Here is an 18637-nt window from a genome sequence, read left to right as displayed (position 1 = left end):
TCTGATTATAATGTCTCATCATTTTATCTTCCTGCCTACCAATATTTGCTCTTCTCCTTTGTCAGCTCATTAAGTGTTGGTTCTTTTAAGATAAAATTACAGTCCTGTAAATATAATGACTATGGCTATATTTAAAGACAGTCAAGGGTGATTGCTGGATACCACTTAATTACTACTGTATCAAAAATGACTAAAGATTAAAGGTTTTGTTAAAATATGTTTTTGTTTTATAAAATAATACACTAATTTAATCTATCAATGAGTTTTGAAGATTTTGTTTACCTCCTTTCAAATCCTCCTGTGGTGGCTAGGTAGACATGAGTCCTTCTCAGGCCTTGTTTGCTGCAGTTCAATCTGAATTAATCGGTTTTTCTTAACTATCGCTCTGACCATAGATATAGGCAAGTTTAATAAGTGAGTACTTATCTGTTTATGGCAATTTCCTGTTTTATGAGGATCGACACACATCTTTCTTACTTGAATGGCATGCTCTCTTTCCCATTTTGAAGAATGGCTCCAAGAAATGGGCCTCTGTGTCACATCATATTAATCACTGTGGAAAACGTGTCCTACGTTTCCTGGTTGAAATAGTAAAGTAAAAACTTAGCAATCCTTCAGTCACATTAGTGTTGTACTAAATGGTAGGATTGCCACTTATTGTACCAATTTGTACTAAATGTTACTGAAGTTGGTTGACTTTCTCTTAATTTTACAGGGCGATATTATGCTTCTGTATTTAGAGCTAAATTTATTTTAAGGCTTTTTATGCATCTTTTTTGGGGCGCCAACAATAGTGGAGAGAATTGTATAAGGAAAAATGAGACACTGTTTAAAATCTTACAGAGTTGTGAACAAGCAAATTTACAGGATCTGAAGCATAATTTAAATAACAGTTGAAATAACAATTTAAATAACAATGATCACAATGTTGTCATTGATTTGTTTTTTTTTTAACAATGATCACATTTAGCAGTCAGGCTGTTTCAATTTAATGTTATCTCAAAGAACATATTACTTATGGTTTTTACGGATTCAAAAGACCATTTGATATTTAAGATATTTACAGTTTAAAAACAATATACGCTGTTATGTTCTTTATATAAATAAATAAAAATTCAGCAAGCTCCAGAATCACAATACTTTAAATATATATATTTTTTAAATGTACAACTCCAGCACAGTCAACCTGAGTTTGTGTGTTCCACCAGCATATTCCCCGCATCAGGACAACCATGTAAGTCCCTACATGAGTGGGAGCCAGTCTGTGAGCCCCGCCCCTTTGAACACACCCAGATACTCTCCGCTGCCCAGGAGCCTGACGACAGATGAAGATGTTCCCAGGTGGGAGTTCACCTATTTTTATGTAAGAGAGGGTATATTTACAACTTTCCTATATATATATATATATATATATATATATATATATATATATATACACTCTAAACTCAGTTTTAGCCTTTTTTAACCAGTTATGAGTTGTTGAGGTTCTGATATGAACTCAGTGACCTCTATCATTCTCATCCCACTCTGCAGCTGCTTGTGCATGTTGTTAGCAGTGAAAGGCAGATGGCTCTGTGAATTTCTGCCTGGCGTGTAAACTCAGGTCACGTATGTGCTCATGCACATCCACACTTATACACACAAACACATTCAGATATCCTCCCATCATTGCTCCACTGTCTTTAATCCTTTTTAATGGACGGATTAAAGCCCCTTACAGCCCTCGTCACTCGACTGGCATCACCGTGGTTACCAGCATATGGCTCGTTTCGTCATAAACCTTTGCGCCAATGAGGGAGCTTTGACTATAATAAATCTGATAAGACTTAGGCTCAACGCAGGATGGTCATTTTGACGTCTGCTTTTCTTTTCTCTCCAGTAACTATTTTCTGACAGTATTCCTGCAAATTGAACAATATTGCTTTTGTCCACTTAGGTCCATTTTTTACAGGCTTAAACAATGATCTTATATTTATTTTGATGTAACTTTTTCCTGATTAAACAATTCTAACTCTGTACCAATTTTATTACATTAACTGTATCTGCTAAATCCAATTATGAGTACGTATGTTTTCTATATTTAATATTTGCAAAGATTTTTGCAAAAATTACGTTGAAATCTGGGCCAACAAATGTTTTACTTGTGCCTGCAATAAATTAAAAAAGTGTGAATGTGCCACACTTGTCTGAATCAGAATCTACCTGGTAAGTGAAGTGCCTGACTCAGGTTAACATGAGAAGTCAATTACATCAGTAACGAATCTCAAGGCATTATAACAATTATTTTATGTCATGATTATTTTTCTTTTTTCTTCAGACATTTAATTAAGGCTGGCTTGGTTAAGGAATAATGATGAACTATATAAATAAGGGGCTGTGGGCTGTTTAGAAGTGTGTTGCAAGAAGCATGGAGGCAATGGAGGTTGTTGCTGTAAAATTTTGAAAGTGTTATCCTGACATCTGCTGGTGAATATAATGAATAACATCAAAGTGAAATTATACTTTCTGCATCTGAAATGAACCATATCATCAACATGACACTTTTTCAGTCTTATACATATGGCATGCTGCTACTGCTTAATAATGTAGAAAAATCACTGTGGTTTTACAGGTTTTATTTTTACTTTAAGATCTTTGCTCTGTGTGTGGTTTGTGTTACTCCCAGAGAACCTAGGCGAGTTGTTCTGCTGAGGGGTTCCACAGGTCTTGGCTTCAACATCGTTGGAGGGGAGGATGGAGAGGGGATCTTCATTTCCTTCATACTGGCTGGAGGTCCAGCTGATCTCTGTGGAGAGCTCCGAAAGAGAGACCGCATCCTATCGGTACGAGCTAAGATTATAAGGTTGACAAAAAACACCGTTATGATTATTAATTGCAACAATTTTACTTTTAGGACTGCTTTGCAGCAGCTCATAAAGGGAATTTGTTGAGATTTTATTCTTCTCAAGAGCCCTTGTATATTGTTCTACTGCCTGTTTACATTAATGATTTGTCATAAATAAGAAAATAAGAATTTCCAGTTACTATGAATATTTTTAATTTGCAGAATTCCTCTATGAATTTATTTTAAACATCTACAGAAATCTGGAAATTGATGACGGTTTTATTTAACTGCAGCCTGTTTGACTGACAATAGTTGTTTGCGTTGAGGCTGGCTGCCCTGTTTGTTTGTTAAAGCCATATTTTGTGATGTGTGGGTGTTGAAGCTGCATGTTGTGCTCCACTCAAATGAAAAATGGTTTTAATTTTCTTAAGACGCGATTCAAGACGAATATAATCCCCAGACTGCAGAAGTGCTTAATATCCCTGCAGAATTATGGTATTATTTATTCATGCATGTGCAGTCTGGAGAATATTTTTGATGTATTAAACAGGGCTTTACAAAACATATAGATATTGCATCAGTGAGATCCACTGACCCAGTAAGATGCACTTTGAAGATTAGAATCTGTTAGGATCTGGATTCAAACTGTCTGTATTTGTATGTGCAGGTGAATGGGGTGGACCTGTCCAGTGCAACACATGAACAGGCAGCTGCAGCTCTGAAGAATGCTGGACAAACAGTTACCATTGTAGCTCAGTATAGACCTGATGGTAAGTATAAAATATGTGCAAAACAGTGCCGTTAAATCAGGTTTTTGATGTAGGAGAGTTGAATGCCATATAATTAGTGTTGTCATAGGTCTGTATATACTGTTGGGTCCTCTGGACAAGTCATATTTCTTTGTGGGAATTTTTTCAAATTAACAATTTGTATTGGTTTCATTAATATTAATTCATATTATTTTAAACATAAACAAAAATGTTAAATTTATATCCGAAAAGATCCAATTAATCATAAAATATTATTTCAACATCTAAATTTACAGTTCTGGTGGGAGGTTAGCATACTCTCATCACGTGCATGAATGTCGCATCATTTTGGGTTTGGGATCGCCGCTTAAAACTTAAACCTTCAATTTGAACCAACCGATTTGATTTGAAATTGAATAATTTGAGATAGTTTCTCCCTCTTCATTTTTTCTGTCCATTTTGTGCAGCTCACCATTGCCTCTGGAAGCTGTGGAGCCTCATTGTAGAATGATTCCCCTACCATGCTTAGCATGCTTAGCAGTTGATACTCATTTGTTTGAGTCCTCCAAACATATTGCTTGTAACCATGACTTAATTGGTCCGTCTTTGTCTCATCTGATAGTAAAAATTTATTCCAGAAGGCATATGGCTTGTCATTGTGGAGAACTGCAAATTTCAGCTGGAGTTTCCGTTTTACTCTGGACCCGCTCAGTCCGTGGCAATATGTACTTGCTTTACTTTTGATGACCTCTATCATATCTATCTATCAGAATGCTGGTGTGTTAGCAGTTTTTAGTTCATGGCAGGCTTGAGCCCTAATGCTTGCTGCACTGTCCCTGAACACCAAAATCAGTTTCCCTTCCTCAGTTTTATAGTTTGGTTCAGATGTTCAGATACTAAAGTTCTAAATGAACTTCACCAATCTTACCATCAAAAGTAGTCAAACCTATCAAGAATTGGGCCAGAAGCTTATGGCAGAGCAAGTATGTAGTCGAGGTGCAACTAAGAAAAAGTTCCGCAGATATTAGTAGAGGTGTGTATATTTGATCCTGTTCGAACCAGACCTGAACTATAACCCTGACTGTAGTTCAAAAGCCAGTTCTAACATTCTGACTAATGTTTGAGGTGTTTAAGGTGGAAACACAGCCAAAAGTAAAATCTCCGATTGCCCTTGCTACAGACTTTCATTAAGGTGCAGAAAAAGCACCATCCTGTGGTCAGTCCATTGGGGGTAACTGAAAAGGCTGTAACCTAGGAAACCAGGTTGTAAATACTGAGTGGTTTAGAGGGTATGGACATAGATCACACACTTGTAAATCAGTTTACAAATGGACACACACACAGACATGGTAGCACTGCATTTAGCCCTATAAGCTATGATTTACTGCTGGAATGTTTCTTCTGGAGGAAGATTTGTGTTTGATGTGTTTGTGTGAGATAATCATGAAATATTCAGCCAGAGAAGCCAGTACTTGCCGTGGTAATGGCCCAGTATAAGACATAGGATTGCTGGTTTTCTTCCTGTTTGCTTAAGTTTACCCCATAGATAAGCTACTGTATATAATAGGTTTTAATACTAGACATATTCTAATTTGCTTTATCATATTTGTGTAAAAAATGTAGTTTCAGACTATTTTTGCTGACAAGAGACCTTTCATTATGTCAATATGTGTAACACTTTAGAGCAAAACAGGACATAGAGTGCGCTATTTTTGAAAGCTACTTTGATTTTTACTTTGAACCCACCTCTTTATTTGTTGTTTATGCAGTTTTAATAGTTTCAAACTTTCAAACAGTTTCAACTTTTTATCTTTGGTTTTCACTATTTCCTCCATCGTCCTTCAAATTAGGCATACTTTGGTCTCAGATGTCCTTTGTTAGGAGACCATAATAAATGGTCATGTGAATACATAATTGAGTGGATTAAACTGAGCATAAAAAATTACAATGATGTTTTTTTTAATCTATTTTTTTCAGATGTTATGAATTCTTTTAAAGTTAACTTTCCAAGCTCATAAGCATCTTGAAAGAGTAAAGTCAAGACAGAGTAATGTTTACAAAACTGCCTGATAGACCTTTTTGTTCTAAACACTAATAAGGGCTATGGTTGCAAATGCCTATAGTAGCAATGTCTGATTGCCTGTATGAGTTGAAACATTTATTTAAATCATAAATTCATGGGGGTCTGTTGTTTTTTAGCCTTGCAGCAATGACCTTCATATAGAAAGATTTAAGTGTGAAGGGCTCCAGGAAATAAGGGAGAATTTGTCAGCTACAAATATTCCAGTAGAACATCACAAGTTAACAACAATAAAAGATCTAAGACTCATCCATCATATCTCATGCAAAACAATCACTAGGATTTGAACATTAAAAACAAGACAGCATGCAGGTTAAACTTACAGCAATGTTGCTCCCGCAGTATCAAGCAGAGCAAATCATGGTCCAAATGATTTAAATTAAGCAAACATCATGAACAACAAGAAGAGTATCTATAGATCATAGTTAAAGACATCGTGTATAGATCAGAAAATAGTAAATGGTTGAACAAGCATTGTATTTGGATAAATGTTAATAACTTCAGGACACCAAGTGTGTTTGCTAGAAAACCAATAAAATCCTAGCTTGAGTGAATTTAAAGGTGAATGTTTTTAAGACTAAATGATGTAAATCCATCTTAGTTCTCAAATTTTATTTGCATCAATAATTTGTAAAGATGCACCAATCAGACATTTGTGGCTGATTGGTGCAAGGCTCTGACCTGCCGATACCAATCTAAAGTGATTCTAATTTCTCTTCTAAGTAATATAAATTACTAAACATGCATATATTTTGTTTTTTCTGGATAATTTGAAAATGTAACTGTCTTCAAAAAACTGTTTATTGCTAAATAAAACACCTAGATATTTTTCAAAACTATAACTAGGCTTCAGAACTGTCTCTCTCTACATTACTGGAAATCTTTAAATGCAATAAAATCCTCCAGGTTAAGGGACAGAGGTTTTAAACAAATAAAACGCCACCAAAAAGATCTAAAGTTTAACTGTTTTACTCCTTTACAAGGCAGATTATAGTGCACTAGCTTTTTTACTTGTGTTTGTACCCTTTAAACAGAAGTTTACCGTGTCACAAGATTTTCATTAAAATTAAATAACGTATTTTTTCAACTTAGGCATGGACTGGTATGAGACTCTCCCAGTATGATTTCTGCATAAAACTAACACAATTTCATAGTATGATGGTATTTATACAAAACTTAAAAGCAAAAATGGATAACATGATCGTATTATTTAAATTTAAAACAGAAAAGGAACAATGATTCCCACTGCCCCTAAAATAATGTAACATTAACATTAATTATCACATCCCTCATAATGTTATCTTTTATAATTTTATTATGTATTTATATAATTTTGTAATTTTGGTTATGATACCTAGTGCTACGCAAACACCCACAAAGTGCTCATTGTGCTGATAATTATACCTTTGCAATGTTTTGCTTTTTAGAGTGTAAGAGAAGCATAACATGCTGGTGTTAGTTGCTTAATTAGTCAGGGTATAGGCTCAGTTAGCTAGCTGCAGTCAGCTACTGACCAACATACACCTTGTAGTTTTGAAACAATAATACTTTAATAGCAGTGATAGACGACACTTCTTTAGTTTCCAGACAATGACTTTCTAAAATTTTCATGATTTGAAATATTTCCCGGTAAATTAATTTGTCTTTCTTGTAAGGATGGGAAATGTTTCAAAACCTTCTGTCAACCAGTTGTTGCAGTGCACAGAAATAGGTGGAGGAGGGGCAGTACTTCATTACTCTAAGCACTGCACAGAAAAAACTCCATTTAACTTGCCTTTAATTGAAAAGACTAAATGAGAGGGGGTCTATTGATTTAAAAAATGTTCAAACATTTTAAACCTTAATAATACTTGTACTTAGCTCAGACTTTGTCCACCTTCATATTTGAGAGAAATTGTTTACTATCAATCAGAAGTATTAAATCTTTCATTCATTTATTGTCACCTTTCTGCAGTCAACCATTGATTATTTATATTAGAACCAGAAGCAACATCATATCGTGTGTGTTGTTGTTACACAGCTCTCCAGTTAAACAGGATTTTACAGCTATGTTGGTGTACTTTGTTCAGCCTCTATGTTCTCTGATAAGGTTTATCTTCCTGTTAAAGTTAAATGGCATCCAGCCAACATGCCTAAGTAGAAAACGTAGTTCTCTTTCTAGACGCCTCTAACATTACTTCTGCTTCCCCTGACTGAAAATACTTAACTACTAATACTAATTATTCATCCCTCAGTATTAGCTTTCGCACCTATGGGTGTTTTTGACTGTGTAATCTGTTGTAGAGGTTAGGTTTGGAGCATTTACTAACTAATTGTAAGCTTTTGACAGGACAATTATTGATCAGCGCTGGTGAAGGCTAAAATTGTTGAATTCTTTAATAATTTGTTATAATTTGATAAAGATGGTTTGGTGATCTATGAATAATTGATAACTACAACTTTTTTACAAAGTATTTTTTCTGTTTATAGTCCGTGACTGTGTGATAATTATATTCTTGTGTAGCAGTAGTATAAAAATAGACTTATGAACAGTTGTCTGAACAGATGGTTTTGCTGCTGATCATTGGGAGAACACTTGCTTGTCATCTGTTTAAAATCTGCTCCATGTGAGTCATTAAGGGCCAAAGTCCAGGCTGGTTCACAGAGGTTTACGGTTGTAGCCCCTAAACTGTGGAATAAACTGCCCCTACACATCAGATGTTTTTAGGTCTCATTTAAAAACACATCTGTACTCACTGGCTTTTAATACAGCCTGAGAGATATGGGGAGGGGTTATTTTTATTGTTGTCCTTTTGCACTTTGCTGTCATTTGCTGTACCTCTGTACAGCACTTTGGTCAGCAATGATCCTGGTTCTGAGCCTAACCCTGATGAGGCGCAAAGATTTTCTGTCAAGATTTTAACCAGGGTATTTAAGATGGATAATATCTGAAAGCGAAAACCTGCATTGCATGTTTCATTTAGAATAAGCATGCTGTTCATTATACTGCTTTGCCTCAGTAGCAAAGTAGAGGTACCTCTAAGATGTCATATGTTGAACCCAGCAATGATGCTATAATAATGAAACATAATGGTAATCATGACTTTTATTACAACACAACATTGCTTTTGAAAGAAAGTGCTACCCTCAGAATTTCATCTGGACCACCAGGATTTACTGTGGAGCATTCAGAAGAATCAACGCCACAGAGAGTGCTTTAAGCTCTTAAACAGTAGAAAATGAAAGTTTTTAACACATACTACTGAGCTCGAAAGAAAATGTAAAATTCTTTCAGTTTGCTCAGTAACAAAGGGGTAATCCAAAGCCTCTGTCAAAATTAAGAAAATCTAAATTTAAATATCATATTCAATAGATTCTGAGAAAGTACCCTGGATGTTTAAATACAAATAAATCTTTATACAAATAAAAAGCTACACCGTGTGGGACTCTTTAGGGACTTGACAAATCGATTGTTTACAATTCAGAAGGCCAAGATGCGATCATAAATGCCTCACCTTTTGCATCCATACGTACAGAATCCTAAATCCTTTTTAACGATTGCTTTTTCTCTGCTAGATTCTAGATGCTAGACTCTCCTTCACGGCTCTTGTTTGGACCACACAACATGCTAGCTGCTGTTCATCAGAAAATGCACAGTTTTGCCTTGTGATGTCATCACTTTGCTTTGGTCTTGCTGTAGTGCGTGTGGATCGGCTTTTCAGTGAAGTATCATTGTAGTGGGAAGACCACACCACAACCAGCCGCCCTGATTTTCTATGACTCTCGATGGGCAAAGATCCTTCGTGGTAATAGTTGGAATGAACTTTGTAATTAGACTCAGCCTTTCTGAGATAGTTGGAATCTTTTGTAATGCCAGCTTTATGGGCTCCGGTTTTGTTTTACTTCAACCTCAGGGTCAAAACGAGTAATATAGTTCTTCTTGTTTCCAGAACTTCATAGCTCATTATGTATTTTAGAGTTCCACCTTCTGTGTTCCTCAAAATTACTGTAGGTACCCTAGTTTCAACTACCTAGTTAAGTTAAATTAATGTTTTAAATATACTTCATATTCTCAGAGGTGTCCCTGTAATATCAAAACAACTATTTTCAAAATGACATAAAGGTCTTATTTTTGCATTTATTTTTCTTGCTCTTAAACTGGGTTTTTTTTAAAGTAATGCTTCTAAAGGAGGTGACTGTGTGTCTGCGTCGTGACACTCCTACAGACTGAGTTAGTAACTGTCCAATGAACTCTGCATCAAACCTTCTGTCCATGCTGGGTTTTGGTCAGCTCCTCACTGGTGCGTGTGTTAATCTGAGGTCCATGTTTGTACGATTTTCATGGAGGTAGCTTGCAGCTCTCCCTCTGTTTCACACACAGTTCTTGCCAAAAAGAGATGAGCTCATAACAACCTCCATCAGCAGGAGAGGAAAAGTGTCTGTGTGAGCAGGTCTCCCCCTGTTGTTTATATTACATATGGAACTGTAGCCAAACCCAGCACAGCACAACACAGAGCTGAATGTGGTCCACATACGACAGCGAGACAGAGAAAGAGACAGGTGGCTGATTTCAGCTAATGCAGCAGATGTAGATCTGTGTTTATTTAAAGACATCCAGTGAAGTGTGATTGTGTGTAAAATCCTTTAATGCTGAGTTAGCACTGCAGCCATTCCTGATCATGTTTAGTTCAGGTAAAAACAAATACAAATGTATGTTTATGTGAACATTCTTTAACAGATATATGTCAAAGTTTTTCTGATTTTAGGCATACTGATACTAATCATTAGTACATAACATTCATTAAAAACATAATAATTGTTTTGATTTATTTAAAAAGATGACAAAATAACACTCATTTTGTAAACAAGCCTTAGATGTTTCTGAAAATACCACATTTCTACCTTACAGCACATGTTACAGCTACAGCAGCTTTAACAATAAAACATGTGACAGGACAAAGGACTGTGATGCATTTTTAATATCTTAACTGCTGTTTTCCTTCTTTTAAAGAACTAAAACCTACATTTTCTACATTGCATCTTGACCAGTTCAAATTAATTTAAAGTAGGATATATACATTTATGCACCTCATCTCAAGGCTGGAAAGGTCTAGACAACCCTAATGTGACATTCATGTCAGATTGTCAAACTGTGAAGGAGAGGATCCACTGTAGTAGGTGGGCATGTAACCAATAATAAATCCTAATAAGTTTTTTAAATCTGCTTATGCTTTTATGATCTTCACCTAATTCTTGTTGACATAATGTATTTTTTGTCCCTTTAGACAAAAGAAGTAACTTTTTTTAAATAAATAAAGTGGAATGTCACTCCACTTTGCAATTAATTTTTCAAAACACAGCTTTCACTGCACATATGTCTATTAGACAAAAGGAGGCAGCTGTGTATAATGCCCTTGTAGCAAGCAAGAAGGTCTTGGGTTCTCCCAGCCTGGGGTCTTTCTGCATGGAGTTTTGTTTTTTGTTTTTGTACAGAATAAGCGGGCAAAGAAAATGGATGGATGGTTAGCAAGTGATCCAATAAGTGAAATGTTATATGTAATGAAGCAACAGTGATGCAGCTGTGTTTTATAATTTATTGTGTGCATAAGAAGGGCACATTTTAGAAAACAGAATGAAATTTTATAAGCTCAAAGCCTTTGTGCTTATAAAACATGTTGCCAAATTGGATATCCAATGTATGTAAAGAATGTAGATTAGGAAGGGAGATTGTAGCCAATTAAAAGGGATTATAATCAAATTCCTAAACTTTCTTTTAAGAGCTATTTGTTCCTGTCTCATTTCCCTGTTCTCAGGTTTCTGGTACAAACGCTGTTAGTGCTAATCACAAGAATATCTTGTTTGCAAAATAAGGACTAGATGTTCCACCTTTGTGTTTTATATTCTCCCACATCTTTAAGTTTCCTGATGTTGTTCTGTAATGCCGTTTTAGTCTTTGGGATTACACACTGCTGTCACTGACACGCATTGTTATACATATAGACACACACACACACACACACACACACACACAAATAAGACACAGAGGTGGTTTCTGTCAGCTGAGGTGTTGCAGAGGGGATTATTTTCACTTCTGTTAGCTTGCTTATTAAACTTTGCATATGTGCCAGGGTGTGATGTGTGTGCTGTGCATTAATTGTTGTTCGGCAGGTTAATAGCTGCTAAAGTCTTGGTTTTTAATTGTAAAGTTGCAGAAAAACTGACTAAATAGATAAGTAAAATGCTTTTTCTCCTTTTGCTCTTCTCTTGAAAGTGTTCCTCCTCTCCACCTGCCAGCTCATTTTCTCCCCAGTTTCTCTGCTTTCTGTGGTAATGGTCTGACTCACCACCCACACAAATGTGATCTCAGGGATTTCAGGCATCAGTTGTAGTGGGTCGATGACTGATTTGAGATTTGCTGTGTGACAATGATGCTGAGTTAAACCTTAATTCACAGCTTTGACTCTGAAACCTGGCTAACATATAAAGATGATTGTCATTGTTTTGTTAGCTTTCTTTTCTTATTTCTTTTGCAACCTAATCATCCTAATCAATACCTGCAAAGATCTGCCTTACTGTTTAATTATTGATGAGCCTCAGTACCAGCACAGATATTTTTAGAACCAGGACCTTATAGTCCCAGATGCATGTTATAATATAAAGGACAGACTTACCAGGGAGTAGAAATGGGGTTTTGTGTTTATGGAAAATGATGCTTAAAGAACATTTAAAGGGCAGTAAGTAAAATGAACTATACTCAGAAAATTAAAATTGAACTGTTTATTTAATGATTTTTGACAACTAATGTAGGTATCAATATTGTGACATTATTACATTATTATCATCTTCTGCTTATTTAAGATTGTCTCACAGGGGTAACAGGTCCAGAAGGGAGCCATAGACATCCCTCTCCCCAGCAACATCATCCCAGTGCAACGTGCCCTAAAAACCTCCAAAGGGAGGTGCCCAGGGGGAATCCTGATCAAATGCCCCAAACACCTTTAAGTAAAAAGTCTCAATGTGGGGAAGCAGCCTCTCTACTTTAAGTTTCCCCCGGATAATGGAGCTCCTCACACTATCTCTCAGCCATCCTATGGAGGAAGCTCATCTCATCTTTTTCAGGTTAAGAACACGATCAGACTTAAGTTTCATTTATTTATTTATTTATTTTTGTCTCTGATGTAGAAAGATACGTGGCTTTATGTTAATAACGCCCCATGATCATCTTTCTGTGTGTCTGATTCTCTAGCATAAGTCATGTTATTTCCAGCTAAGTCAGGCCACCACATGTTTTTGGGACATGGACAACTTTCTGTAGCATTACCATCACAACTCAAATACACTACAAAAACTAGACAGAGACTAAATTTATGCTGGTGCGTTGCAAATATTGTAGCAAATACTTAATAATACCATTACTTTTTCTCATGCAATGATATGCAGATACAGCTTTGCTTGTCGAACGCTTGGAATGGTTGACTCTGCAACCAGAGGCTTATGGGGAGGGATGGCCAGACGATTTCATTAAAGGGCCACATCATTAACTATGATCATTAACTCAATTTAATTATTTGAAAAGCATATTTGACAATGTAATCTAAGCACCTAGCATATTTTAATAACGTTTTTCAATACAGCTAAACCATTAAAACCAACATGCTTGCAACTGAAACTTATTATCCCTTAACAAACAAAGTTCTTCCTTTTCACTGTACATTAAGTTAGATGATAATTTAAGCTATGATCCCTTATAACAGCAGTATGTTCTCCACATTACTAAGTAAATACTTAAAGGTAGAGATTCACCATATACTCTTACTCATATTTGTACTCGCACTTGTACTCGTACTTGTCGTCTTCCGCTTCATCCGGGAACGGGTCGCGGGGGCAGCAGACACAGTAGAGAAACCCAGACGTCCCTCTCCCAGACAACTCCTCCAGTTTCTCCCGGGGGAGCCGAAGGCGTTCCCAGGCCAGCCGAGAGACATAGTCCATCCAGAGTACCCTGGGCCTCCTCCCGGTGGGACGTTCCTGGAATACCTCCCGAGGGAGGTGTCCAGGGGGCATCCGGTATAGATGCCCGAGCCACCTCAACTGGCTCCTCTCGATGTGGAGGCGCAGCGGTGTGGAGGAGCAGTTCTCTCTTCACCACAATGGACCGGCAGCATCCCTATTAGTGCTGCAGCCGCACCGATCTGTCTGTCGATCTCCCGCTCCATTGTCCCTTGTCACTCGTGAACAAGACCCCAAGATACTTGAACTCCTCCACCCTGAGGCAGGAATTCCCCTCCAACCTGACGAGGGCAAGCCACCCTTTTCCTGTCCAGAACCATTGCCTCGGACTTGGAGGAGCTGTTCTTCATCCCAGCCGCAGGGGCCAGCAGGACCACCTAATCTGCAAAAAGAAGAGACGAAATCCACTGGTCCCCAAACCAGACCCCCTCCAGCCCTTGGCTGTGCCTAGAAATACTGTCCATAAAAGTCATGAACAGGACTGGTGACAAAGGGCAGCCCTGCCAGAGTTCAACATGCACCGGGATAAGGTCTGACTTAGTGCCGGCAATGTGGATCAAACTCGTGCGCCGCTTGTACAGAGACCCCAATGAAAGGGCCCCCGACCCTGTACTTCTGGAGCACCCCTCACAGGGCACCACGACACAGTCAAATGCCTTCTCCAGGTCCACAAAACACATGTGGCCCGGTTGGGCAAACTCCCATGAACCCTCGAGTACCCTGCAGAGGGTGTAGAACTGGTCCAGTGTTCCACGGCCTGGACGAAAACCACACTGCTCCTCCTGAAGCCGAGGTTGGACTGTAGGCCGGACTTTCCTCTCCAATACCCTCTCATAGGCCTTATCAGGAGGGCCTATGCCAGGGAGGAGTGTGATCCCCCTAAAGTTGGAACACACCCTCCGGTCACCCTTCTTATGAAGGGACCACCACCCCAGTCCGCCAGTCCAGAGTCCAGAGATTCACCACAAATAAATATGAAATTGCAGTATTACTGATTTCAACACTCTCCGTGACCTTTAGCACCTTGTGCATTATTTTCTGAGACGAGTGGGCATCTATTACAATGATTCTTCATCCAACAGGCTGTATATCTTATTGGAATCAAAGTGTGTTTTCATGACAGCTGCATTCCAAAAAGTCATTTGCAATCAAATTAATTCACATACTGATATTGGGATAATATATTGTGCAGCTCTTACTTAGAAGTTCGTATGTTAGAACTTCAAATTCTCAAACACACCCATGCAGCACAAAACGTCCTAATGTAGCAACCACAAAATGGAAATGACAGCAGTGAATTTAAAAACAAACCAATATTTTTCAAAATAGAAGCAAAAAACTTGGATTTGTGTCCAGAATAACACACAAATCCTAAAAGCCAGATGGTACAGCTAATGGGATGTAAAATGTCGAGGTCAGCTTTTGAAGACGTTTATCCTGTTTTTTGAATAATTCAATTAATTATTTGATTATTTGGGTGCCCTTATAGACTGTACATATTACATTGAACTTTCTTTCCAAGATCAGGCTGTCACTAAGTATGGAGAAAGGAAAAAACGACCCAGCGACACTACAGCCACAGTCTTTTACTCCATCCTTGCAGAAAAGCACACTGTAAATGTTACACCTTTATTCCTAATACAAAATGGAGGTGCATATAAGTGAAACACTTCATAGACAGGAAAGAATTTGCTTTTTCAAAAAATACATTTGTTAGCCTTTTAGATATACCAAGATAAGGGATTAGGAACAGCAGCTTTCAAGTATTTCAAGTAAATTTGTAAGCAACACTTCTAATCTTTTGTCCGATGCCCAATAGTTAGTAAAACGATGAATAGCTTCCACATACAAGCTAAAAGTTTAAACAGAGACGTTTATAAATATGTCCCATAGAAATGTTTTCCTTCATAATCAAGAGATGTTTAAATAATCAACAACAGCGAGAGATAACTGAAAGGTAAATATTGGTGCAATGCACAAAACCCAGAAGGTGTGATCTGCCCATCTCCAGAGGTTTCCTGCCTGAAAGCATTGAAGGTGCACACAATGCAGAAAATGCCAGCTGTTCAACGGAGAAACAATGCTCCTCTTGGGAAAATGAGAGGAGAGGAAAGGAAAGGTAAACGTAGGAAGCAGGGAACATGAGCCCCAGAGCCATTTGTCTCTGTCACCACCGCCTCCCCCTTCTCTTTTTCACAGTGTCCTCCTCCCCCTCATTCTCACTTCTCCATCACTCTTTCTCTCCATTATGTCTTGTCGTCTCCCTCCTTTCTGTGTATCTCAGTTCTGTTAATCAGATAAGGCTGCCTCGAGGTGATGTATGTTGACAGTGTAAAACTTAATATCTGGTATTGTTAATGGGTTGTTTCGGAGTTGAAAGTTAAAAGGCAGAAGCTCATAAAATAGCAATTGTATCCATTTAAGATCTATAAATTCAGATTCTATTTGTAGTTCCTAGAATCAGTATTCAAAATGCTTGGTCAAGACTTTTTGTGTGTCTGTGTGGTGGTGGTGGTGAAGCAATTCCCCTGGCCAAAGTAGGGCAGGAGAGCCTGGCACCGATTCAGCTTCCTGCCTGAGTGACCTGAGGAAACACTGTGTGCGTCTGTTTGTCAGTGTGTGTGTGTGTGTGTGTGTGTGTGTGTCTCCCCGCCCTACAGCAAGCTGCTGTCAGAGAGGGGGAGGAGCAAAATAAACACGCTAGTGAACGAGAGATTGCGAAAGAGGAGTGGAGTAAGAATAGAGAGTTAGCATCTGTTGTTTCTGGCAGCTAAGCAGCACTAGACCCATTTTAATGCAATTTTTATTTTATTTATTTTTTTTCTCGTTTCCTCTCTGTGTCACATACATACTGCATACACCCCCTCCACACACACACTTTCTTTCAGGCACTCTCAATACTGCGCTTTGGCGCTCTCTCTCCAACGTGGAGCTGGCGTTTCCAGCATCTCCACTGTTTCTTCTCATCCACATCCCTGGATTCTGAGAATCAAACCGTTCTCTCGCACAGTCCAACTCTGATCCGAAAGCCACAGTGCCTGTATCACGTTTTGGACATTGAGGTTGCCTGTCTGCCAGCCGTGTGTGAGTACAGCCGAGACAGAGATGAACTGATTTACAGTTTGATGCCTTGCTTCTAGTAACATCTGTGTTTGTGGATGTGACTTTTCAATTTTGGGTGTTTCATAGCATGAAAGACAAGCTACAGGACAAGCAAGAAAGAGTGATAACTCTGAACTTTTGCTTTATCTTTGTATTGTTGATTTAAGGCAGCAGAAACAGAAGAATTGCTAAACATACAGCTTCAAATTCTGCTCTTACGTGTTCATCCTTTTCAGGGCATGTTCAGGTTCTAAAAAGTCAGGTGATTAAAATCTTAGCTGCAGCCCTGTATTTGTTATTTAGATAACAAAAGAGGAACAGTTTTTTTACTCCGTTTTTATAAGTCTATCAGAAATGTTTTAGCTGCTCTCAATCAAAACTGTACTTGTTCCCACTCATTCTCATCATTCTCTTCATTCTTCTTCCACAACCCTCCCTCTTGTTGTTTTTGTCAGGTTAATGCTGATGATATAAAAGTTCCAATCTGCTGGTTTTGTTGTTTGACTCGGAGATTTATGTTAAAACAAATGTAGAAGAATTCATCAGTTTTTAGATGGAGTAGAGCAAATTATGGAATAAATCTCTAAAATGCCAGACTGGGGTATGGATCGCAAAACAGTTTGAGAGAAAAATAAGTCAAAGTGTTTCTGCACAATGTCATTTTGTTTTTTCCCTTTCTTGCTAAAGAGCAAATTAATGTATTAACACCCCACTCCATTTTAAAGAAAAATTACAACTCATCAACCACCTTTCACTGACAATTTTAAGTTTTCAGAGATCTATTCCTTTGACCTGTATCGCACTGGTTACTTGTTTGTATAAAATGAAATTAAAAATGCATTTTGTGTGAAAACAGCAGAAATGCATCTTTATATAAGATGTGATTAAAGGTAAAAAGAAATATTTTGTAAAGATCAAGATCTATAGCTTCCAAATACGTCTGCTGAGTGTGCGGCTTGGTGAGCCAGTGTGCAAATGCATGACCGCTTGTACCTTGAGTGTGATTGAATTACTCTGGGTTAATTAGATTGTGTAGTCCACAGTAATGGGTCAGACACACTCATACAAGGACATCCTTCAGAGGGGAGCTTTTTTGGGCTTATTACTTCAGGGGTTGTCATCAGGAGTTCCTGGGAAGCTGTGTGGTGCTGAGCAGAGTGGGAGACAGTCAGCATGGATTTATGACACATATGTTTTTTGCTCAGCAGCTCTGGATTTAAATATGGCAATCCGTACAAGGGAGCTCAGTGGTAAAATGGATGAAACCTTGTTTTTCTGCTTAAAGCGTCCCATTATCAAAAGAGCAATCATTCTGCAATATCCAAACACATTTTATATAATTAGTCCTTCTACCTTGAGCATTTCCATAATTGATGTGCATTTATAATTGAAAAGGCACAATGACATTTTTATTGCCACTAGAAAAATTGGGTCAGAAACTTGAGTGTTTTGCTGCACGCAGCAGAAGGACCCTGAAACACAGGGCAACTGTGCAGAGAGCATGAGCAAATGATTGCACTTTGTGCTGATTGGCTAACCAGTTGCCCATTTTTGTTTGTCAATTAAACTGAAAGGTTTGTTTTGAAGTGTATCGATATTAGGGATGGACAATAGGGAAAAGAAACGTATCACAGTTCTATGTAAAGTCATAGTTCTTAAAGAAAAACAAAACTTTACGCTGCTTTATTTAATTAGAACATATAATTCAATTAGAAAATCTAATTATGTGTATACTTAAGGCTATTATAGTGCAGGCTCGAAGGAAGCTGTATCTATTGTCAATACAATAGGTGAACAGGGGCAACATGTGCTGGATCCTTATGCCCTGCTGAGTGTAAAGATAACCTTGGAAGTCCTCGAAGTCCATTACAGCTGAAATAAACAAGGAAAACA

The 18637-nt window shown here is 37.8% G+C and overlaps 1 protein-coding gene across 10 annotated transcripts in view; it reads left to right on the top strand.

Moving 5' to 3' along the window:
• LOC124873635 (discs large homolog 1-like protein) overlaps positions 1–18637 on the top strand; it is a 170944-nt gene that overhangs the window by 125155 nt on the left and 27152 nt on the right. For 8 of the 10 annotated variants that reach the window (XM_047374398.1, XM_047374399.1, XM_047374403.1 and 5 more), the window contains 3 exons: positions 1209–1341; positions 2666–2822; positions 3492–3594. In XM_047374398.1, coding sequence (XP_047230354.1) covers positions 1209–1341; positions 2666–2822; positions 3492–3594 — 393 coding nt within the window. Of the gene's footprint in view, positions 1–1208; positions 1342–2665; positions 2823–3491; positions 3595–16376; positions 16727–18637 lie in introns of those variants that run through there. The other 2 variants (XM_047374408.1, XM_047374407.1) reach the window with 1 other exon arrangement.

This window comes from Girardinichthys multiradiatus, chromosome 9 (genome assembly GCF_021462225.1).
Source record: "Girardinichthys multiradiatus isolate DD_20200921_A chromosome 9, DD_fGirMul_XY1, whole genome shotgun sequence".
In the NCBI taxonomy this organism is placed as follows: domain Eukaryota; kingdom Metazoa; phylum Chordata; class Actinopteri; order Cyprinodontiformes; family Goodeidae; genus Girardinichthys; species Girardinichthys multiradiatus.
This window is presented reverse-complemented; position numbering and strand designations above follow the sequence as displayed.